The sequence below is a fragment of the Wyeomyia smithii genome, chromosome 3 (assembly GCF_029784165.1).
Source record: "Wyeomyia smithii strain HCP4-BCI-WySm-NY-G18 chromosome 3, ASM2978416v1, whole genome shotgun sequence".
In the NCBI taxonomy this organism is placed as follows: domain Eukaryota; kingdom Metazoa; phylum Arthropoda; class Insecta; order Diptera; family Culicidae; genus Wyeomyia; species Wyeomyia smithii.
Window position 1 is genome coordinate 26,400,359 of NC_073696.1, and position 25,054 is coordinate 26,425,412.

General features: G+C 40.7%; 1 protein-coding gene across 2 annotated transcripts; it reads left to right on the forward strand.

The window, feature by feature from the left end:
• Nucleotides 1–1,997: 1,997 nt before the first annotated feature.
• LOC129732312 (uncharacterized) lies at nt 1,998–20,259 on the forward strand. 2 transcript variants are annotated; one of them, XM_055693110.1, is made up of 3 exons: nt 1,998–2,610; nt 17,625–17,825; nt 18,609–20,259. In XM_055693110.1, the coding sequence occupies exons 1-3, from the start codon at nt 2,379–2,381 to the stop codon at nt 19,976–19,978; spliced, it is 1,803 nt and encodes a 600-aa protein (XP_055549085.1). In that variant the 5' UTR covers nt 1,998–2,378; the 3' UTR covers nt 19,979–20,259. The 2 variants fall into 2 exon arrangements, with proteins under 2 accessions (XP_055549085.1, XP_055549084.1); XM_055693109.1 differs by having other exon boundaries at nt 17,625–20,259.
• The last annotated feature ends 4,795 nt before the right edge of the window (nt 20,260–25,054 follow it).

Below are 25,054 nucleotides of genomic sequence, written 5' to 3' on the forward strand. Positions count from 1 at the left end.
AAACAGAGAATAGAGAACAGAGAATAGAGAATAGAGAATAGAGAAGAGAGAATAGACAATGAACAGAGAACAGAGAATAGATAATAGAGAACAGAGAATAGAGAATAGAGATTAGTGAATAGAGAATAGCGAATAGAGAATAGAGAATAGAGAATAGAGAATATAGAAGAGAGAATAGACAATAAACAGAGAACAGAGAATAGATAATAGAGAACAGAGAATAGAGAATAGAGATTAGTGAATAGAGAATAGCGAATAGAGAATAGAGAATAGAGAAGAGAGAAGAGACAATGAACAGAGAATAGATAATAGAGGATAGAGAATAGAGAATAGTGAATAGAGAATAGACAAAATTGTATAGAGAATAGAGAATAGAGAATAGAGAATAGAGAATAGAGAATAGAGAATAGAGAATAGAGAATAGAGAATAGAGAATAGAGAATAGAGAATAAAGAATAAAGAATAGAGAATAAAGAATAGAGAATAGAGAATATAGAATAGAGAAGAGATCAAAGAATAAAAAGTAGATAATAAAGATAGAATTCAGAAGAGATAAGAAATAAATAAGGAGAGAGAAGAGAGAAGGGAAAAGAGAGAAGAGAACAGAGAGAAGAGAGAAGAGAGAAGCGAGAAGAGAGAAGAAAGAAGAGAGAAGAGAGAAGAGAGAAGAGAGAAGCGAGAAGAGAGAAGAGAGAAGAGAGAAGAGAGAAGAGAGAAGAGAGAAGAGAGAAGAGAGAAGAGAGAAGAGAGAAGAGAGAAGAGAGAAGAGAAGAGAGAAGAGAGAAGAGAGAAGAGAGAAGAGAGAAGAGAGAAAAGAGAAGAGAGAAGAGAGAAGAGAGAAGAGAGAAGAGAGAAGAGAGAAGAGCGACGAGAGAAGAGAGAAGAGAAAAGAGAGAAGAAAAAAGAGAAAAGAGAGAGGAAAAAAAGAAAAGAGAAAATGAGAAATGAGAGGAGAAAGGAGAAAGGAGAGAAGAAAAAAGAGTAAAGAGAGAAGAGAAAAGAAATATGAGAGAATAGGAAATGGTTGATGGAAATTGAAAATTAAAAATTGACAGTTAAAAATAAAAGTAGAATATCGAAATCATAGAGAAATTTGGAAATCGAAAATTTAAAATTAAAGAACATAACTAATAATAGTAAAGCCAAGAGTTGTAAGTCAAAAGTCAAAAATCAAAAGTCGAAAATCAAAAGTTAAAAATCAATATTCAACAATGTAAAGACAATAATCATCGATCCCGTCGAGATGCGGTATATTTTTTATGCGGTCAAAGTTCATAGTTATTGGCTGAATTCTCAAGAAACTACTATTGTGAGCAGTGAAAATTCAGCCTAAATTATATATACAATCATTCACGTAGATGATTCTCTAATCATCTAATAAAATGCATAATTGTTTGGGGTTGTAAATTCAAATCTTTATACAGACTAAATACAAAAAAAACCTTTACGAGATGTTTAAAACCGCTAACAAATAGTTAGATAGTCCACCACAGATTTGCTGTACTCCTAATTGCACCGGAAAAAAATCAACCAATAATAGAGTCAAGGAGCTTCGATAAATAACTCTGTCAAGCATTCTTATCGCTCCACCCAAGCACTTAACTATATAATAATGGGGTAACAGTATTGCTAGAATGTTTAATTTAGCAATTTAGGCATTAAATGGAGTTCTTAAGTTTACCACCTTTACAAAGACCCACAGTAGCTATCGATCGATCACTTCACCTGAAGACGATTATCATCTCTCTCCCTCTCCATTACACTGATATAGAACGCTCAAATTGCCACCGCGCGCGCGCTAATTCCCAACGTAAACAACCGTCACTCCCCAGCCTGCGGCGCTTTCGAATCTATTGAGATAGGCAAGACGGGCAAAATCTGCCTGCTAACCATACTCCCATCCCTTCTATCCACTGTCATGGAGCACCTGAAGTGCTCCAGCAGACCATTTCCGAAATCAGCGCTCAGCGGTCTGCTCATTTCCATTTCGAACTCGATGCGCACCAGAAGGCCTTCTGGTGCTGCTGGCCGATCAATCTGAACTCTCGGGCGGTCGATCAATATTTTACGAACGCGAGCGTGTGTGGGATCGATTCTTTATTGCGTACAGTGGCGGTGCTTTTCGTAACGGATTTTTGCTCAGTAAAAAGCAACATTCTTACGCATTTAACTGCAGGTGCAGTGCAGTAGAAAAAAAAGTGAACAAATAAAAAGCAACGGAAAATTCGCCGTAAGATCCAGTTGCCCAGAATTGAATTCAGAAGTGCAATGTGGGAAAGGTCACTGAATGGAGAGTGAATCGAATCGATCGAACAACGGCACAAATTGGGATTAAGACTGGAGTGATTGGAATATTAAAATTCGTAAAAAAACGGAAAATGCGCAGTAAAATGAAACTGCTACTACTACTTAAGTTAGTGAGTGTTATTGGACTGACAGCAACGACGGTACGGGCAGAACGCTGCACGGAACACACTCGTCCTCACGCGACCCGCTGTGATCAGTACTTTCGCTGTGTGCTGCTACCCTCGGCGACACCCGTCTGGGTGCCCCGGCAGTGCGAAAAAGGTTTAATCTACGATCCACAAATTAAAAACTGTGTTGTACCTGGTGAGTTGAAATGCTTTAGGAGAAATTCTCTCGAATGTTGTTAATTTCGCTGAATAGGGGCCTCTTTTTTTCTCTCTCTACTAAGTAATAGTCTGAGTGCTACCGACTTTGTAAGAAGAAAGTGAAACCAAAGTGCCTTAGTAATTATTTAATTATTTCAATTGATTTTATGCAATGCTCTCTAATCAAGCGAGAGAAAAATGATAAAAGACAGTTACTCGCATTAGGTTGGTACCGGTAGTAATGAGGGTAATATAGAGCCGACCGTCGTGTTGATGAGTAGATTATTGCGGATCTACGGTTGACTAACGCAAATCCGTGAGCACAGTATAATTAGATTTATGACTGTGCTACAATTAAACTATGTTGCGCAACACGGTTCACCCGTCAACATCGCGAACGACTTTTACTGCAATTTCTGCTTTAAGGTTAAGTCTAATAAAATTCCCGTACATATTCGATGCTCTTTAATCACTAAAATTTTAAACAATAATATGTATGTACTAGGACGTTCAAAATGTTTCGAATATAATTCTACTAAAATTTTTGATTAAGCTAGATTTTTTTAATATTGGACCTACAGACCAGACCAAGTTATATTTTTATCATTTCAAGAACAACGAATTTGAAGTAATAAAACATTCTTAGTCTCGGATGCCTTAAAACCTATCAGCAAGATCGAGTTCGAGAACCGGAAACAAATTTTATGTCAACCAAAATTTAGAGCGGATTACGTTAGAGAATGCTAATATCTCGTGAAAATAGCCGTTGTTGAACCCATTCTCCACGAGTCATTGTATCGGCTATGTTTACATGCAGAAGCTTTTATTTCCACGGTTTGCGTAAATAAACGGACGGAGATAAATTTTGAATTATTCATCCAATCTTTTTGTTGTCAAAGGATGAATTGTACTATAATGATGATACATTTCTATGCCTCTATGCTTGTTGTTGGAAAGCCACGAATAACATACAAAACCTAAATTAATCCACCTAGCGGTCAGACCCAGCCTTTCTCATTCAAACTTTTATATGTAAAAAAAGATTTACATGAACGCTTCAATCCAATAAATGTATATTCAATCTTTAGGTTCTAAAATATTGATGTTGTAATCTATACATATAAAAATGCCCTCTTCTGGAAGGGAGGAGTCCCATACAAATGAAACATAAATTTCTGCACAACTCAAGAACAAACCAAGCAAATGAAACCAAATTTGGCATGTGGATGTTTCAAGGGGTAACTAATATGTCCATAATAGTTGGATGAAACACAAATTTGTGCACATCTCGAGAACTAACCAACCAAATGGAACAAAATTTGGCAGGTAAATGTTTTTAGTGGTAACAAATATGTACATAATGGTTTGACACCCGACTCCCTCTTCTATAAGGGAGGCATCCCATGAAAATGAAACACAAATTTCGCACAGCTCAAGAACCAATCAAGAAAATACAACCAAATTTGGTATGTGAACGTTTTTAGAGGTAACAAATATGTCCATAATGGTTTACGCCCCTCCCTCTTCTGGAAGTACATGTTTCTTCACAAATTTCTGCACATCTCGCGAACTAATCAACTAAATGGAACCATATTGGCAGGTGAATGTTTTTAGTGGTAACAGATATGCTCCATAATCGACCTCAGACAACATTTTGGATTGTAAGATGGCAATTTTCGGTTTCTGGAAAACAGCCAAAAATGGCCGATTTCCACCCAATATAATAATATCCGGATCTAGAATAATACACAGGAGGTAAAATCGACCACAGATAGCATTCTAAATTCTAAGATGGCGACTTCCGGTTTCTGAAAACAGCAGAAAATGACCAAATACCATCCAATATGAGTTTTTCTTTAACCAGTATGCCGTTCAAAATCCAGAAATTGTCTTCAAATGCCATTATGAAATCCAAAATGGCGACTTCCGGTGTCGGAAAAACAGCGCAAACGATCAAATACCACCCAATATGGGTATTTCCGGAACCGTAATGATGCACTGGAGCCACAAATCGACTTCAGACAACATTTTGAATTGTAAGATGGCAACTTCCGGTTTCTGGAAAACAGCCTGAAATGGACGATTCCCATTAAATATTAGTATTTCTGGAACCAGAAAGATGCACAGAAGCTGAAAATTTATCACAGACACAGTCTTGAATTTAAAGATGGTGACTTCCGGTGTCTGGCAAACAGCCGGAAATGACCAAATACCATTCAATATGAATGTTTTCGGAACCAGAATTACGCTCAGATGACAGAAATTGATTTCACAGGCAATTTTAAAGTCCAAAATGACGACTTTCGGCTTCTGAAAAACAGTCCAAAGTGACCAAATATCACCCAATATTAGTTTTTCTTTAACCAGTATCCTAAATACCATTTTGAAATACAAGATGGCGACTACCGGTTTGTGAAAAACAGCCTAAAATACTATCCAATATGAGTATCTCTGGAACCAGAATGATGCAATGAGCTAACAATCGACCTCAGGCACCATTTTGAATCGCTAAATGGCAACTTATAGGAAACAGCCGAAAATGGCCGAATAATACTCAATATGGATATTTCCGTAATCGAGATGATGCATAGAAACCAAACATTGACCCTTGACACCATTTTGAGTTTAAAGACGACCACTGTTAGTTTCTGGAGCGGGGGCCTAGTGTGGTTGGTAACGTCTCCGCCAACCACGCTCGACGCCTGGGTTCGAATCCCACCGCCGACATAGGTGTCGATGGTTGTGAGGTGGCGTGATCCACTCACAACCAACCCAACTGGTCTAGATTCAATCCTAGCCGACACCGGGAGATTTTCTGAGGCGAAAAATCTCTGGGATCACGCCTTCCATCGCATGAGGAAGTAAAGCCGTTGGCGCCGGTCCGTTAATAAACGGGTCGTGAGTTAGGGTCCTGGGTGTGGAGTCGCCTCCCTGGGCGTCGGTGATTGGTCACAACAGTGGCGAAACTAGACCGACGGAAAATAAGCGAGAATAAAAAAAAAACTGTTAGTTTCTGGAAAACAACCTAAATAACTTAATACCTCCCAATATGGGTATTTCCGGTGTCAGATTGATGCCAGAAAATCTGCTGAAAATGACCGAATACCACTCAATATAAATATATTTAGAGTTAAAGCGATGTACACAAGCCAACAGTCGAGGATGTTGTCATTTCGATTAAAACCAATCATTTCAAACGAGTTGTTATTTGACTTTGATCATATCCTATGGCCGATTGGTTAAGCATTTGCAGACTTTAAACACATCGCAAGGAATCAATGAATTTGAAACGTTCAAATAGTACGATACCACACTTAAATTATGTTAAGGTCACATATATCGATCAAAGCAGGTTTAGTTTTAAATAGTCTTCGAATTTCTTTTCTTTCCATAACTTTTGACCCACATATCAAATTGTTATGAAGTTTGTTATTTGTAAGTTTGAGAGATGACTCGTTCGTATGACACTAGTTATGTTCAAATAAGTCATGTACTCTTTGAGATAATAGACTTTCGTTGTATTGTTAACAATTTAATACATAACAGTTGCTTAAGTTCGATTATAATCAAATGAAATGGGAACGTATAGGGCAGCCAAACTTTGAAACCACGTGTTCAATCAGATTTCATCAGTTAACCCTTAACTAGCCCGCTTATCTGATATCAATATTGATCAAATCGGTTGTGTAGTTTCTGAGATAATGAAGTTTCGAGATTTTCACAAGTCGGTACATTACAGATGAAGTTACAGTTCGATTACAGTAAAATTCAATAGGGTCTTCTGAGGCAGCTAGACCATTCATTTGACACTAATTTTGTGGAAATCGGGTTAACCATCTCTGAGAAAAGTGAGTGAGTCCAAGTAGTCATCGAATATGTTCCTTCGCATAGCTGGATTTCACATTTTTAAACATAACAGGCAAAGTAATAGTCCGATTGCAAAACAAATCAATAGGGTCTTATGAGGCAACTAGACCTTCCATTTGACACTGATTTTATGAAAATCGGTTCAGCCATCTCTGAGAAACATGAGTGAGATTAAACAGTCTTCAGAACACGTTTCTTTTCATAACTTTTGAACAACAAATTCAATCTTTATAAAATTCAAAACTTGAGGGTTTTACAGGTAGCTCGTTCTTTTGAGACCAATTTTGTTCAAATCGGTTGTGTAGTTTTCGAGATAATGTTTCATGATTTTTACTATTTAACCTCGAAACTAAAAATCCGATTACAATGAAATCTGCACATACACACACACACACACACATACACACACACACACACACACACACACACACACACACACACACCCACACACCCACACACTCACACGTTATTTGTGAATCACGGGTACATTTGGGGAATTGGTCGTCAAGAGCTTTATGATTCGAAATTACTATTGGAATCATATTGCGTTATTGGAATTTGATATTTTTTGAAGCTGAAATTCCGTAAAACTTAATTTTAAAAAGTTTGTCCTATATTTGTACGACCTGAACTTTTTAGCAAAAATTTTAAATGTTAACCTTAAACAAAAAATGGATTTTGAGAGAAAACACATTTTTTTCTACTAATAAAAAATTTAGTGTTCATTTTTTAATTTTTCAAACTTAAACTCAAAATAACATGAAAACGGAAGCATTCAAGGAGTCATAGTTTTTTTATTTTAAATGTTTATCTCAAAAAAAAAAAACATTAGAAAACAATTCTTTTGTGAAATGTTTAAATTAAAATTTTCATAAGCTTGACCCTCAATAAAAAAAATTTCATTGCTCCATCTTGCGAAAAAATGGAAAGAAATTCAATCCTTTTTTTTATTAAAATTTAGTGTTTATTTATAATTAAACCTAGAGAATTAAAATTTAAGTTTGAGGAAATTACTGTCTGATAAATTTGTCCACCCGCGGAAAATACTCAATTGGCTAGGCCAAGTACCTGTACAAAATTTCGTCACAATTAAAACAGGGCCAATATTCGACGATAGGTCATTTGGCATGAAAACGCTCAACTGTTAAATACGGTTAGCCAATAGATAGATCTTTAGAGTTTGTGCCAATCGTGAAGTCCAGTTGATGAGTGATAAGAGTAGTTTAGAGGTATAAAAACTGGATTCTGTCAGTGAAGAGAGACTTGACAAATAAATTAAACCATAATTACTCAGCTTCATTTCTGCATTTTCACTTTAGAAATACTATTTTTTGTCGAAACTTTATTGTTGATATCGTAACAATCGGAAGCTATCGTGGAAAAAATTGGTTCTAAAATTCTTTTATAGTGTTTTTTTCCTGGTAAAGGAAAAATATAATTCTGAATGAAAATTCAACAAACATTTTTATTACTAAACTTATAACATGAAACAAATAAAATATGAAAATGTTTGATTTTAGAGGTTGATTTTTTGACCCATCATTAAACAAAACTTCAAGCGATCAACGTTGATAATTTTGGTTATCTCTACGCTCATTCACAGCTTTTTAAGTGAAACTGAAAATAAATTCAAAAGTTCTCATCTGGGAGATTTTTTTTGCTGTGCTAATAATGCTTGAACACGCATCTATGAAAATTTTAATTTGTGATTTTTATTATAAGAATAAATTAATTGCAGCCCTTTCAATTCGATTTTTAAAAACTTGGTTTAGTTTTTCCTAATCTATGTTTGTACCCAGTTTCGTTCAGCGAATATTTTCATTTAAAACATAAAAAAATATGGTATGTTGAAAATGAAATGTTTTGCCAAATGCTACAAAAGCAGCAATTAAACATTCATTTGTTTTGAGGATTAGATGTAAGTTTATTTCTGCATAACCGAAGCAAGAGCTAAATACTCACATGTTTGTGTGGCCGTTATAGAAAATAGTTAGATTTTAGACTCTGATATCTTAATGTTTAGGGATACCATCCGTCCTGATTTAGCAGGACATGTCTGATTTTGAGACACATTTGGAGCGTCCTGATTTATTTTTCATATTTTAGCATTTGTCCTGATTTTTCTGAATGATGCCGGATATTCAAAAAAGTAGCAAATTCCTCAATATTTTCATCTTGACTCCGGGAAGAAACGAACTTATTTCGAAAGAATTTTTTCTGTGGTTGAATCTTGACGAGAGAAATTTTCTATTCGTTGAAACCGTTAAACGTTTTCTGAAAATAGAGTGTTTTAGGGGTATGTATATTATTTTTTGTTTCATAAGAAATGTCAAAGAACTACATATTCCACTGATTTTTTTCTAATATAAACAGCAGAACTATTGAAAAAATTGATTTTAAATTTTTAACAACTGTAAGTGATTTTAAGAAAAACCCTGCCATCAAGAAATCATGACACAGGGATGCCAGATCATTATTCAAATGTCTTCACACTTCATAAAAAATGTCTCTACACATACGAAATTTGTAAACACGGTCCCCGATGAAAGTTAGAGAAAATCCTAGTGAACACATTAAAACGGGTGCGGTTAATCAATCGACTATTAGGCTTCCACTTCTTTACATCAACTCTATAGTTTTCGAAATTAGGACATGTCTTCACATTTGGCATCCCTGTCATAACACGCGAACCAGGGCTATATTTCCACAGGCCAGCAGCATTAATTTAAAAATCAAATTTTTCAATTCAAATTCAAAGAAAATACAAAGAGATTTAAGAAAAAATTCATAGTGCGTACTGAAAGGTCGATCATCGATTAGTATAATGAAAAGCAGGTATTTTACTAAATTTAAACCCCCTGTTGTTAAGTTTATTCAAACAGTTCACTAGTGTTGCTTTTTTTAGGTACCTTAGGTATACTGCCGGTACCCGCATAACTGTCCCATACTGATTTTGGTCACTTTTGAGTTATCATCGGGAATCAACTTAATTGTTATCATATTTTCTGGAAAAAAAGTAGGAGGGTGGTATTCAAGACACGACCGCATGACGTTGGACTACGGTATTCTTATATTCCATTAAAACAAATAATAGAGAGAATTGCAACTCTACACGCAAAAGTTGAAGTCTTGTACAATCATTGTGTCTTCCCGATTCGCACAAATGTTGCACAGAAATCGCACAATAAATGTGTGAAACGCATAACGCAACAGTTGTACTGCGAATACATTGACATAGAATGAAATCAAAATATGTATCATATACGAGAAATGAGCGAGACACCCGTGCTGTACCTACATACTTGATACCAGTGTTGTTAGTCTCACTCATACTGTCGGTGCGTGCTTGCTACTACTCAGAGGAATGCATGAAGAAGAAAAAGTATCTTGAAAGCGTGTGTGCAAAACACTTGAAAAGCGAAACATATGTCTCGTCTTCAAGCAGAAAGGAGGAGAAAGGTTTTGCTTCTCGCTCGCTTTGCAATGCTGCTTGATACCAGTTGAAACTGTTTAAGTGTAGTAGTTTGGAGCTGCCAAATACATTGGAGAAACACTAGAGCATTAATTGCGTTATGCCTAACACGCAATGATTGTACTGGTTCCAAATTACATCAACAATTGCGCTAAAAACGCACAATTTTGTACTGGTTCCGCACCATCCAACTTTTGCGTGTAGTATTTGCTGCAATTTTATCTAACAGTGCATTTCTGGATGCTGAGACGTTAAAACGTTATAAATAATAATATATACTAAAAGAATGGATATCTTTTATTTAATCGCTGTCATTTCATACATATTCGAATCAACCCTTTGTTTGCTGCACTACCAAGACAATCATTTAATTGAGCGAATTGGTAAAATTTTCCTATCTAAGCAAAAAGCAAACTTTACGAAACTATCTGAAATTGGAGCCCAGAACGATTCAACCGAAAATTTTAAATTTGAAAATTGTTTGACATTTAATCGATAAAACTCATGCTAGGTTAGTTCCAGCCCAGCATATAACTTCATGTATTTGAAAAAAAAAACGTTTGGTTCAATAACTCAATATAGCAAGAGCTCAATCACACGTTTTTCGGTAGTTGTTATCAAGGTTTGGGCGAGTGACAGGAAAATATCTTAACTTCTTCAGTTGTGATTTAGAGCATTTCTAATTGTTTTGTTATTTTTCACGATAGCGACAAGTTTGTTTCTTTCTCTGTGTGCGAGAAACAAAATCAAAACCGCGCACCGAGAAACAAAAACGAAAATTTAATGAATGCTCATTGAGAAAACTTGCAACTCTTTTTACCAATAATTTATGATACACAAAAGAACCCGTTTTGATCTAAATCAAATTTCTAGTAAATAAGTGTTGATCATTCATAGGTAGTAATTTTTCCTCGATGAATAAAGACTGGCTGAAGAAGTTAAAATCGATGCTGTAAAATCAAATTCACAACTGTGTTCGTTAAGACGTTTTAATATTTTCAATGACAATAATAATCTTCGATAAACTCCCGCTATAGTTATTCACACACATGCTATAACTATCTAAACACGCATTAAAACTATTCATACACACGCTGTAGCTATAGCTATCCATACACACGCTATTCCTTTCCATACATTCGATACAACTATCTATACACACGCATAAGCTATCCAACCATGTGCTATTACTATCCATACATACGCTATAACTAATCATTACACACGCAGCAGCTATCCACACACAAGCTATAACTATCCGTACACACGCTGAAGATATACACGCAATAGCCATAATATGCTACACATGCTAGTGTCTTACACACGCTATAGCTAGCCATACACACGCAACAGCGCCATCCCTATCATCGCAAATGTCATAGCAATACAGATGCACATACGCTATATGTGCACACTGCACACACACTAAATGGCGGTAGCTTTCCTAGTGGCGGTGCTGGCTCGTGCAGTTTCTGGCTGTTTTCACCCAACTCAGATCGAAGGAGAACCGAACTGAATGAAGAAATGCAGCTTCCCACTACCTCCGCCGCTGCTGCCTGATACCACCGATCTGGTTAGGCTGCAGCTCAGTTTGGCCGCTGGAATCAGCCACCGCTGCTGATTATACAAGACCGGCCTGGTGGCCTTTCACTTGTTAACTGATGACTGCTATGAGACGACACAGGCTATTATATAGCCCAAAGCAAAAATCCATCCGCGAGCAAACAAGAAGCGAGCTTGTGATTGGTTGAATGTGCACGACTTTTAACACAACTTTTAACTAGTTTAGTATCGAAAACATATTTAAATTATTATATGTCAATCTTGCGCAATATTTCCCCTATCAATCAAGCCATTGGTGTTTAGAATCTGTTCAGTGGTAATGATAAAAGAAGCATTTTAAAACGGTGTTGAAACGCCTGTTGCAGCTACCGAAAGCGAGCTCGTTATTGGTTGAAAGCTGTGAGACTGTTTACAAAGTCAGATCGGTTGTATCCGTTAGTGTCGACTGTGCTTGTGAAGAGAGGTGGTGATTGGTTGCTCGGTATGATTTAGACAATCGATGTGATTTATCAATTTTTCAATAGTGTATCTCGAACGATAGGTTATTTTTGTTACATAAATTCAACCGTAAAAGAATTTCTGATCGGTTGATGCCAAAACCTCGAAATTCTGAAAAGAAATGACTGATGTATAAGCGCTCAAAACCTGACCACTTTTCCCTGGTTTTCCCCGGTTGAATTACTAGATTTTCAAATTCAGGTGCCTAACTTCGATATAGACGTTAGTCCAACGTCAAAATAAAATTGATACTTTTGTATAGAAAAACATGGAAAAATACCAAGTTGTTTTTGTCCCATATTGAAAGTACCCGCATTACAGTCCCACTGCATAGTGGTACAAACTGCAAACATATAATTTTGCTCCAGATTAGTGTATATCGGATTATTTTAGGCATATAGAAGTATGTCATTTAATTACCTAGACTAATGTTGTTTTTCTGTAGTACAATCTGCGTTGCCAATGATACTGCCGGTTGCTGGTTGAATTTACACGGTGACAAAAAAGTCCGGTCACAGTTTTTTGGGGGTTGTTCAGGCGTGGTGTGAGGAAAATTTCATTTCGAAGAATGAATGGCCTCCGTCGTCTCCGGATCTGAATCCGGAGGGGATACATGATGTCGAAGCTGAACGACTATAAAATAACAAATTTGGAGCAATTCAAGCGAGTTATCACGAAAATCTGGGACGAGATGCCGATGGAGCACGTGCGCGCCGCTTGCGACGACTTTCCGATTCGTCTGAAGCTGGTTCGATCAGAGAAAGGTGATGTAATTCCGAGATATCGTCTGTGAAGCATCTTTATGAGTTACTGAATAAAGCTATGAAAACCAGATTCAGATTTTTTTCTTATTCTTTGAAATATTGAGATTTTCCTGTGTGACCGGACTTTTTTGTCACCCTGTAAATTATTTACAAATTCTATCATCATATACCTGCGAAAAATTTGTTCTATGCGATCATCTTCTTGCTGAAGTTGTTGGAAAACGTCCCTCATTTTTTTTTCACGGGAACTTCAATCACAGACAAACAGACGTACCACTGCTTACAAAATTCTAAGAAAATTTTGGTTCCGACTAACTTGTGCGACACCTACTGGACATATTCCGCAAAAGATAAACTTTCAGCTTATGTGCTAATTTTGGCAGCACGGTGCTCGAATACTGTCAACTGAGTTCAAAGGAAAAGGCACATCAGCTCCACTACCGCTGCGGTGGGAATATTCCGCTGAACTGTAACTCATTTGAAATAACCGTTGTTTTGATCCACGGAAATAAATCTCGTGGTACGTGTGTTTGTCTGTGCTTTAATGTACAAACGAAACCGAGAATGTGACTTGACAACCAGAAGGAGAACAATGAATAGAGAAAATTTGACAGCTCTATACTGCCGGTAATCGCAAGTCAGTCCCATCTGTAATTTTGTCAATTTTGAGTTAGCATCGTATTTTGGCCTAGCTTTGAGTATATTTTCAGATGTACCGATAAAAAATAGTGGTTTGTTCAACAAAAGTGGAAATCAATACCAAGTCGAATTGTCACATTAGGCAAAGTAACCGCAAGTCAGTCCCAGAAGAAAAATAACCGAAAGTCAGTCCCGATTTACAAAAAAAACATGCATAATACAAGAGTAAAATGAATGGGGAGTAAAAGAGAGTTCGATACGACCGTTTAGATGAAAATAAGTTATCTAGTAATAATTATCAATTATTGGGATTATTTTTTACTTTGAATTGGTGATGAATTTATGTGGAGCAATTTTCTGCTAAAACGAATTCAAGTCATTTTTTTTTCTTGGTTCGCTTCTTCGTGGATCTATCCGCAAAATCTTGAGTATCCTAAAAACTTCCATCAGAATCCAGGGAGTCGTTCCAAGAAATCTCCAAAAGTGATGCTCGAACCTCAAATGGATTTGGATCATCTTGACATTTGTTGTCGGATGAACCAACTGCAGTCCCGGCTTCAGTTTCTTTATCCGAGTCCTCACCGGATAAGCTTTCATCGGTTCCGAACATCATGAGATTTTCCAACGTCGACATTTCTTAAAAGGTGCTCATGGACATACACTTCCTAACAGTCACACTCAAGGTTTTTATCATAAAATCAATTATATCAATGGTTTTAACAACGTAATTAGTGCGGGCTAGTATGCAAACTATATTTTAGCATGAATATTGTCAAAATAATTCATTTTAAATAAGTGATAACTGAGCGTGAATGAAATATCTTTCGAAGCTGTTTTCTCGTTTTAACATTTTTACAGATGGGACTGACTTGCGGTTACCGGCAGTATAGTTGGTCCGATAGTTTTTTACCAATATTCGGTAAAAGTTTAATTTACCGAACAGTTCAGCAGAAAGTATAGCAGTATTCAGTAAAATTATTTGCTGAATACAGAAAATATGTAAAGTTATATCAATTTTACAAACTATTATCTGATTGAGTGAGTGTGTGATGTGCTCAAGTGTTTCCGTGGACTGCGACCCGGAAGGATCATAGTAAGCGTAGTAGAGTAGCTGCGTAGCCGCAAGGTTACAGAGTCCGGTTTGTCAAGCGGATGGTCATGGGTTTGAATCTCAGTAGAATCAGGTCATTCGATGTCAAAAAGGATTTAAGCATGGGTTTATTCTCAGGCTCCTCCACCACTTACCCTTCCTTTACGCTGAATAATATAATACCTTTGTGTGACTTTCTCTTAACAAAAAATAAGTCCCTCTTATCAATAAAACTGGCCAGAAGGACGCACAACGAAACTTCTCCAGGGAATAATAATTGATGATATTTGACAGAATGAACGAGGCTCGGTATAGGAGAACATTAAGCGTGTAAAAGGAAGGGTAGTACATTACACACAAGCACTGATAAAAATAATAATAAGCATGCCGTTTCTCAATGGCGGTACTGCTAATAATAGAAGTGCGGGCTACAGCATACACCCGGGCAAATCTAACAATAGATCAACGATTCTGGTCGCAGTGAGGAAGTCCATACAGAAAAAAACGTAGTAGTGGAACATACGATTAGCAGCTAAACTACCCGGACGAACACATATGATTCGCATAGATTCTCTAGGATTCCTCTCATTGGAATCGTGAGCGTCCTTGAATAGGATTCCTGGAAAAAGAATCCTCAGGAATGCCCTGTATATGGCTCTATGATTCTTGAATAAGAATAGTGAGTGGGAATCCTCCGGATCGTGTTTGCGATTCCTTTCACGATTCCGTCACCGTGTTAATCGATATCCTGGGGATTCTTACTCAGGATTCTATGCGTGTTAGTAAGGGTAGAAGGAATTGAGCAGGGATGTTACGGATGTGATTTTCCAGACATCTGCAGATGCGGTGTGATTACGGGTGTAGATGTAGATGCCCATGTTCCGCATTTACAGATGCGGATATTTGTAGCATCCTGTGGGTTTTATGTTGCTTATTTCGCATGACAATGTCCCTCCCCAGTGCAAAAGTTATTTAAGCGAGCAGCAAATACACCAATAAAAATTTCTACAATATTTTATTAAGCGATATTTTTTCTCAACATCCGCATGGTAAGGTGCAGATGAGGATGCGAATGCGGATGTCAATTTTCATGCGAATATTCTACCTTTGGATATCCGTAACATCCTTAATATTACCTAATATTGTACCAGAGGATTCTGACAAAGTATAAAAGACGCTTGCTTATAGACGACGAAGTATCAAGTTCCAGTTTATTTTCGCTAATAAATCTGCACGCAAGCGAGAGAGCCTCAAAAAGCAAGTTTTACCGTTTATTAAGGCTCATAAGTGTCCTGTTACATTTTGAATTAGCAAGCTTCCACTACTGCCAGGAGGTAGTTTAGTGGTACTGTGACAACAAGGTGGGTTTCTTCACATAGGCTATCAAATTCTGCCCAATGAAAAAGTGCTGTGCAACCATCAAGAGAAAAGGGAAGAAAACTGGAAAGGTGATACGGACTGCTTTTCAGATGGTGAAAAATTAAAACAATGTAAGGCGTCGTACACAAATTACGTAACGCATTAAGTAACGCATTTATTAAGATCGTTACGTAACTGTGATGTTTGCTCAAAATTGCAAATTTGGAGGGGGGACAGGTTGTCCACCGTTACGTAATTTTAGGGGGGGGGTCATATAGAACGTTACTTATCGTTACATAAGGGGGAGAGGGGGTTTGAAATCTAGGTTTTTAGCGTTACGTAATTTGTGTACGACGCCTAACCGGTGTGTATAAAATGATGGTGCGAATTCCAAAGAAAGTTCCGTTTATTTTACTACTTAACATGTTTCCCAACTGAAACCAATTCCGAGATAGAACTAACTTATTGCACCGAATTCTAAATAAGGCAACTTTAGTTTATGCAACTGTTGTAAAATGTATCATGCAATTTAAAAAAAAATCTAGAAAAATCCGCACATTTTTTATAACTCAGGCACATTGTACCTGAAAAAATGAGAGAAAAAATTCACGGTGAAAAAAATCTTTCAATAAAATTTGGTAAAACTGTCCCCTTGATGACAATCCGCTATACATATCTTTCGTCTGAATAATTCTAGCTTTCCCAAATTCCATTTTTCATATTTGTACCGAAACCTACAAGACTGATTGTTTTCTGTGCGGTTTATGAGTTAGGTGAAGGTGTGTAATAGGAATCAAGAACCAGTGATATTCTTACCTTGTGTTTAACCTGGCTAGAAGAATTCACGGTAAGCAGTCTTCACTTCATTCAATTGAATTTTTCTATTAAGTTATTAGCCATCCAAAAACGCATTTGTTTTCTGAACATTGTTATTTTTTATCTCTCGAAATAAAACAGTTATTTAACATATTTGTTAAAATGCGTAGTTTTCCATCATATATAAAAATGCCAATATCACAGCTCCCCGATAAGATATCGAGTATATTTTTTCATGTAAATTTTCGTCGTCAATCCCGCTTTACAATGAAAATTTCAGTTCTTGATCAAAATTTTTTTTATTTGTGTTTTGAAGGGTTTTATCTAAAAATTATAAAAAAAAATAATTTTTCTGTGTTGTTTAATGGGCTTTGGGATTCAAAAAACTAAATGCAATGCTGAACTGAACCATGCAAAATATTCAAAAGCAACCCCACAAAAATAAAAAAATATATGGCAAAATGTAGGAATCGGACAGATTTGAAAAAAGTGCAAAAGAGTGGGTTTGTAGCTTAAAAAAGTCATTTTTTCATAAATCACGTTTGGGCAACCTGAAAACGATTTTTTAGAAAGTCGAAATGTTCTACAAAAATGCTATAAATAACATTATCTTTCAATTTAGGGCTGAGCACCTTGACTTTTTCAACATCGATTTTTTTGGGACACCCTAATGGGCAGGTAAATCCAACAAATGTTTCTCACCAGAACATCACTTCTATTTCGAGTTTCCTTATCGTTTTTCGAGTTTCCTTATTTCAATAACACAAGATACAAAGTTTGTACAACAATCTGCCATTACATGCATGATTGTAAATGCCAGTAATTTTTAATATTTCAAAAAACAAAAGAATGCAGAAAGCATTCAAATCTTAAACGTAAATATTTATTTGATAAAACGTATTACACTCGTACTAATGTAACTCCCCGTTACCCTGCCATTCCAGGTGAGGACTGGGAGTGCAACCTGTCGGCCGAGGTTGGAGACGAAAGTGGTGAAAACGTGTACGGCATCAACAATCTGCCGGCAGCTATGTATACCGGGCCACCCGTTCTACCGACAACGGTGCCACCGACACCGGAAAAGGTTTCCGAAGGTGGACCGACCAAGGGTTCGAATCATCCCGCCGCCAGCGGTGAAAAAGAAGGTTACTATATTATATTGGATCGCGATGGAAACAATCGGACGACTATCTACCGGACATCGGAACCGTATAGGGATGACGATGGGGAGGAGGAATTTAGCGGGGACGGACAGATGGTAGAGATGGAACTGACGACAGTTAAAAGTACGCCTATCGCCAACAGAAAACATTCACTGCCGACTTCCGACGAAAGCAGCGAACCATCGGCGAACTTGTTGAACTCCTTTTTAGCGGAGTATACGTACAAGACTAGCAGTGACGCACCGGTGAAAGCAAAGCGGAAACATCCACTGCCATCAGACGGTAAGATTCATCCCGAGCATCTAATGAGTATTATAGCGCAGCAAAAGAAACTGAACAAATATGCTACTCAAATCAAACAGGAGGGAGATCCTACCGGAGGATTCGGAGACAAATCGCCCTTTGCCGATCAACCGGTGTTTACCAGTCGCCCTGATGGGTCGGTCTTATTCAATGTGCCACAGCGAGTACCGGAGGAGACCCACGCGAAGGCTCCTCTGATGTCAGAAGACGTGATACGTAGTATAATAGAGATTTCAAAGCAAATGATGACTAGCCATAAGCCTCAGATGGAAGAGATGTACGTGAAACCGATTTTCATTCCGGTTACTGTAAGTGCACCAACGCCAGACTATACTAGACTACCAGACAAACTTAGCACCAATACTGTAATGTACCAACAACTGTTTCCATCGCTTTCCAACAGTACCACTCAGTTCAGTTCCAAACCGATTGGTATCACTATAACGAACCCTTATACCCTAGGTCAAGCTACGATCTACGACAATCTACGCGATCAGGTAATAAACGACTCAAAGTATTACAACTACCAGGCGACCCTAATGGATGCTTACGGCAATCAATACCAAACGCAGCAACCATTGCCTAACATTCAAATGTACGCATACCCACCAACAATGACGTATCCTATGCCCAACTACCAGCCTAGCTATCAGTATCCCGGCAACGCCTTCTACAACCAAGCGGAGCTCAACAATCGACTACGAAACTCTCTTGGCTACGAGGGAGAAGACTCAATGTCTAACGAAGTTGCCCTCTCTGATGAGGAAGAAGCTGACAACTCGGCCGAACTCCCCGAAACTGTGGCCACCGTTAACGATAACTCAAACGAAAAGAACGAGGAATCGGATGAGCAGGCCGAAATGAAGAAGCTAATTTCTGTTGGTGGTGTCACGCTGAACTACAACGACTACAAAGACAGCATTCTTCCCTTGCTAGACGCAAATCCGGACGAAGTACGCATTTCCGTGCTCACCTGTACGCTCGGATCCAGACAGCCAAACAAGACCGACTGTACCAAGTACTACGTATGCAATCCACACAACGGAGCATTCCAATCGTTTACATGTCCCTCGTTCACGGCGTTCAACGCTGAAACTCGCATCTGTGACACCATCACCTACAAGTCCTGCCAAGCAATTCGGCTAGCGGGCTCAGCAACTCAACAATCCAGCAGTTCGAACCGCATAACAACATCAAGCAAGCACAAGCACCAACCGACCACCGAAGCGAGCCTTAAGCTTAAGCAAGAGCTCATGACCGCTCAAAAGTACGTCGACCTCATCAAAAAAGAAGCCATCAAAATCCTCAGCCGCAACAAGGTGACAACCGAATCTGGACCCGACAGTAACGAGGTTCCACAAGGTATCATTACCAATCCGACCAAGAGTAGCAGCATTGGCTTCACAAACCCGAACACCCTGCTGATCACCAACCCTACCATGAGCAGCTTCATGCCGTCGATCACCGCTCCGTACATTCCGCCGACGATGATGGTAACGACAACTACGGCCAACAACAAGCGAAGACGTACCAAGCCGAAACGTAAACCAACGAGCTACAAGAAACGAACGAAGGGGACCGGCAAAACGACATCCGGTAGAACAACCGCAAGTACGACGACAACGACCACTACGCCGAAACCGGTGCCAAAGGCACCCAAGTGTAAGCGGAACGGCAAGATGCCGGATCCGGCCGAACGACGCAACTACTATGTCTGCTACAAGGCCAGTCCAAAGAAGTTCATCAAGACGCGGATGGCCTGCCCGGGTAAACTGTTCTACTGTCCAAGTACCGAGTACTGTACCTATGAAAAGGAATGCAAGAATAACTGAGAGATTTGAGTAAGAGAGAGATATAGAGTGAAAGTCAAGAATGAGTGAGTTTTTGGTTTTGCGTAAGGCTGTATAAAAGACTATCGAATTAATTTATGCTTTTTATCTATTTATTTCTATTTATTAAAAACATTGAGCGTTTGCATTTTCAAGCTGTAATGAGAAATCCAAGACAGCAATGATATTGGTTTTACTTTGTGAATGTTGCTGAGTTATGAAGAGATTTTTTTTTCATTCTGTCGAAACAATACAAAACAATATTGCTAAAGAGTAAAGAGAAATTGTGATGTTGTTTCCGAATATCCGAAAGCATAAAATGGTTGAACGGTTCTGAATCTCTGGTCTGATCTTGAATGTAGTCTTTGGTCCGGCTTCGAACCGGCTCTCTGATCTGGTTTAGACTTTACAGCTTAAAAAATTTTATATGAATTCAACCGAAAATGTATGATGACCGAATAAATCCAGCGAAGTCCAAGTATGAATCCTAATCTAAATCCGATAAAATCACCAATCAAATAGCTCAATATATATATATATATATATATATATATATATATATATATATATATATATATATATATATATATATATATATATATATATATATATATATATATATATATATATATATATATATATATATATATATATATATATATATATTTTTTTTTTTTTTTTTTTTTGTTTCAGGTGGAGGGGAAATTTGCATCCAAACCCCTGAGGTGACCAACCTCAGGGAGTGTGGGGTTGGTTTGAATCAGTGACCGGACCCACTAAAACCCCTCCAGTCTCCAGCCCATAATACTCCCCGGGACCACCGCTAGGTATTGCTTCGGGGAGCGGCTTTTGTGCTCTGTGCACCCTCTTGGTTCTATAGATCTCTTTGCTAACTTAGCTAACTAACCTGGAGACTGGCCGTTAGCTAACACTGGCGTGTCGGTGGTCAACCTGTCGCCTGTTTTGCAATTCTAAAACTATTTGAGAGGCGGCTGTACAAACCGCCCTCCAAATGTTTGGGTCTTTACACATCCTCCGAACTAGGTTGTCCGGAGTGGTGTCTGGCCCGCTCACTACCATCATGTCGCTCCGCGCATGCACAAAACGAGGGCACACGAAGAAGACATGCTCAGCAGTTTCTTCCGCATCCGCGCACTCGGGACACATGGGGGACCCCGCATGCCCGAATCTGTGTAGATACTGCCTGAAGCAACCATGACCTGACAGAATCTGTGTCAAGTGGAAGTTAACTTCTCCATGGCGCCTCCCGACCCATCCGGATACGTCCGGAATAAGTCGATGCGTCCATCTACCCTTTGCGGAATTGGACCATTCCTGCTGTCATCTGATCATCGAGAATGACCTTCTGGTGCCTCGTATACCCCTTGTGTCACGTTGATCGAAGCATTCTACGTCCTCCTTAATGGCTACGCTGATAGGCATCATGCCGGACAGGACGCAGATTGCGTCGTATGACACTGTACGGTACGCGCTCACAACCCTCAGGCACATGAGCCTGTAGGTACTTTCCAGTTTTCGACGACGACTGTTGGTACCTAACGCTTTGGACCACGCTGGCCCACCATACCTAAGTATGGACGAAACCACGCTGGCAAGAAGTTTACGCTTGCTGCCATATACCGCTGAGCTATTGGACATCATTCGAGATAGTCCTGCAGCGGCCGTTGAAGCCCTCTTACAGGCATAGTCGACGTGACTCTTAAATGTGAGCTTATCGTCAACCATAACCCCCAAGAGCTTCAAGGAACGCCTTGAGGTAATGGTGCAGTCATCGACTCTGACCACCGCCTGTTGCTCTAATTTGCGGTTGTTCACAACCGTAGCCTCCGTTTTATGGTGCGCTAACTCCAGTTTCCTAGAGTGCATCCAGTCTTCGACCTTGCGTATGCAGTGCGCGGCCGTCAACTCGACCTCTTCGATCGACTCGCCGTAGACCTCTAGCGTGATGTCGTCTGCGAAACCGACGATCACAACCCCTACAGGGAACTTTAGTTTCAACACCCCGTCATACATGACATTCCACAACACCGGCCCAGGATGGAACCTTGCGGTACCCCTGCGGTGATTGGGACGCACTTCTGACCCTCCTCCGTGTTGTAAACTAGTACCCGATTCTGGAAATAATTTTCCAAAATCTTGTACAACGACACCGGTACGTGGATGCTCCTAAGCGCGAGCGCTATGGAGTCCCAACTGGCGCTATTGGATGCATTCTTCACGTCAAGCGTGACGATTGCGCAATAGCGAATGCCCCAACTCTTACGCTGGAGTGCTACCTCTGCCGTCTTGGTGACAGAGAGAATAGCATCCAGCGTGGATCTACCTTTCCGGAAGCCGAACTGGTTACTTGCCAGACCGTTTACACCCTCTGTGTACTTCACCAGTCTGTTGAGGATATTCCTCTCAAGCACCTTGCCCGTAGTGTCCAGCAGACAGATAGGTCTGTATGCCGATGGGTCCCCTGGCGGTTTCCCAGCCTTCGGCAACAGCACCAATCTCTGTCGCTTCCACCTGTCCGGAAAGAGGCAGTCATCCAGGCACTTCTGCATGACTGCTCGAGATAGATCGGGGGCCACTTTCATGGCCGTCCTGATGGCCAAGTTCGGGATTCCATCCGGTCCCGGTACCTTGCTCATCTTTAGGGAGTTGGCGATCACGATGAGTTCCTCATTCGTAACCCTTACCTCCTCCACAACCTCTGCACGGCTGCCGTCTCTCACGGATTGGATGCCCGGCAGGTTGGCCGACCATCCCTGGTCTGTGTCTGAGATACTGGAACGTCGGACGTGAGACTCAGCAACCGGAGGCCAAGGATTTGGCTCGTGTCGTGGAAAGAGTCCCTCGATGATACGCTCCAGCATCGCTGGTGATCGCTCTGCAGGCGCCAACACGCCTTTGGTCTTCGCCATTACGACTCTGTAGGCGTGGCCCCACGGATTCGTATTGGCACTCGCGCATAGCCTATCGAAGCAGGCCCTTTTGCTCGCCTTTATCGCACTTTTAAGCGCCGATCTTGCAGATCCGAATACTACACGGCGCTCTACCCTCTGTGCATCGGTACGTGCACGTTGCAACATCCGTCTTGCACGGAGGCACGCGCTACGGAGGTCCGCTATCGCGTCGGTCCACCAGTATACCGGTGACTTACCATTCCTAGGTTGGCGGGTCCTAGGCATGGTGGCGTCGCACGCCCGCGATAATGTGGCAACTAATTGGTCAGCACTCGGGCGGAGCCAACTGCCCCCCTCGCGCTCTCTTCTCATTGCTTCTGCAAATACCTCGGCATCGAAATGCGATGTCTTCCACCCGCGGACGGTCGGAGTATTGGCTCTACCCGTCGCCTGCCGCCTCACGTTCTGGACTACGCTATAGCAGACCGACTGGTGGTCACTATAGGTGTAGCCATCGTCTACCCTCCAGTTCACGATCAGTCCTGGGCTGGAGAACGTCACGTCGATGATCGACTCCGCACCATTTCTGCTGAATGTACACTTGGTTCCAACGTTGGCCAGATCTAGGTTGAGCTTTGCCAAAGCTTCCAACAAGATCTGACCCCTCGGGTTCTTGCGGCGGCTTCCCCACTCAACAGCCCAAGCGTTGAAGTCGCCCGCCACTACTAAGGGTGTTAGTCCCGTCAGCTCCATAGATAACAAATCGACCATCTGGGTGAACCTTTCGATAGACCAACGCGGCGGAGCATAACAACTGCAGTAGAACACTCCGTCCACCTTGGCAACCGCGTATCCTTCATTTGAGGTTGACACAACCTCCTGAACCGGGAACTTGCTGGTCGTGCATATGGCCGCCGTACTGGACTTATCTGCAACCCAATTACCGTTTCCGGGAGGAATGCAGTAGGGGTCCGATACGATTGCGATGTCCGACCGCGACTCAGACGCTGCTTGGTATAGCAGCTGCTGTGCCGCATAGCAATGGTTCAGGTTCAATTGTGTCACCCTCACGCCCGTGGTTTCGTGGCCGCCTTACCGGCTGGGCACCGTGGGCCTCCCATAAAGTGCTTGGCGTCCCGTTTTCCAGTACATACCAAGCACTTGGGAGGCTCCCCGCAGTCTTTAGCTTTATGCCCAGCACCACCACAACGCCTACATAACTGGCTCCTATCGGGCCCCTTGCAGGTCCAGGACTTGTGTCCTCCCTCGAAACACCTGAAGCAAACGTCCGGCTGCTGGAGTATGCTCAGGGGACATACTGACCAGCCAACCTTAAGTTTGGCTGTCTTCAGGGCCAGAGTTGCATCGGCCGATGCAAGCCGGAAAGTAGCCACCTGGGTCCCCGCTGGACCCTTTCGGAGGCGAATTACCTCAGTGGCTACTTCCACTCCGCACTTCTCCTTGAGGGCCTGTGCAATATCGCACCTCTCGGTGATTTCATCCAGGTTTTTGAGCTGGAGAGTCACCTCTGAGGTGAGTGCCCGAATTTGCACATCTTTCCCGAGGACCTGCTCGGCTACCGTCTTGTAGGCAGCGCCCTTGTTTTTAGCATCCTTACGGAGCTCAAGGATCATCTCGCCGGTGCGAGAACGACGGATGGTCCGCACATCCGCTCCCAGATCCTTGAGCTGGGTTTCGCCTCTCATTTTCTTCAAGACTTCGGAGTACTTGGACCCCTCCGTCTTGAGTATGAGGGCGTCGCCCCTGCTTCGCGCCTCCTTTCCCATTTTTGGACGATCTGTCGCCTTCTCGTCGTTGCGCTTGCTGTCTTTTTGGCGCTTCCTTCCTCCCACGGTAACCCAAGGGTTTCCCGTAGCTGCCACTTCGGCAGACTTTTCGGCGGACTTGGAGGCCGTTGGTGTGCTATCTCGCGGGCTTAGCACAACCAACCGTTTCTTGCTGTTCTCGGGGGCTTCCCCCGGAGACTGCCTTGCTCTTTTTGCGGCTGACCCGGAGGCGCAAACCGCTGCAAACATGCAGGTGTCCGTTTGGACCGACTTCGTCGCCCTTCCGGTCACCTCCGTTGCATTCTTCTCTGCAGCCACCGCTCTTGCCTTGAGCTCGGCGTGCTCCTTCTTCGCAGCATCGACGGAGGACCGAAGCATGT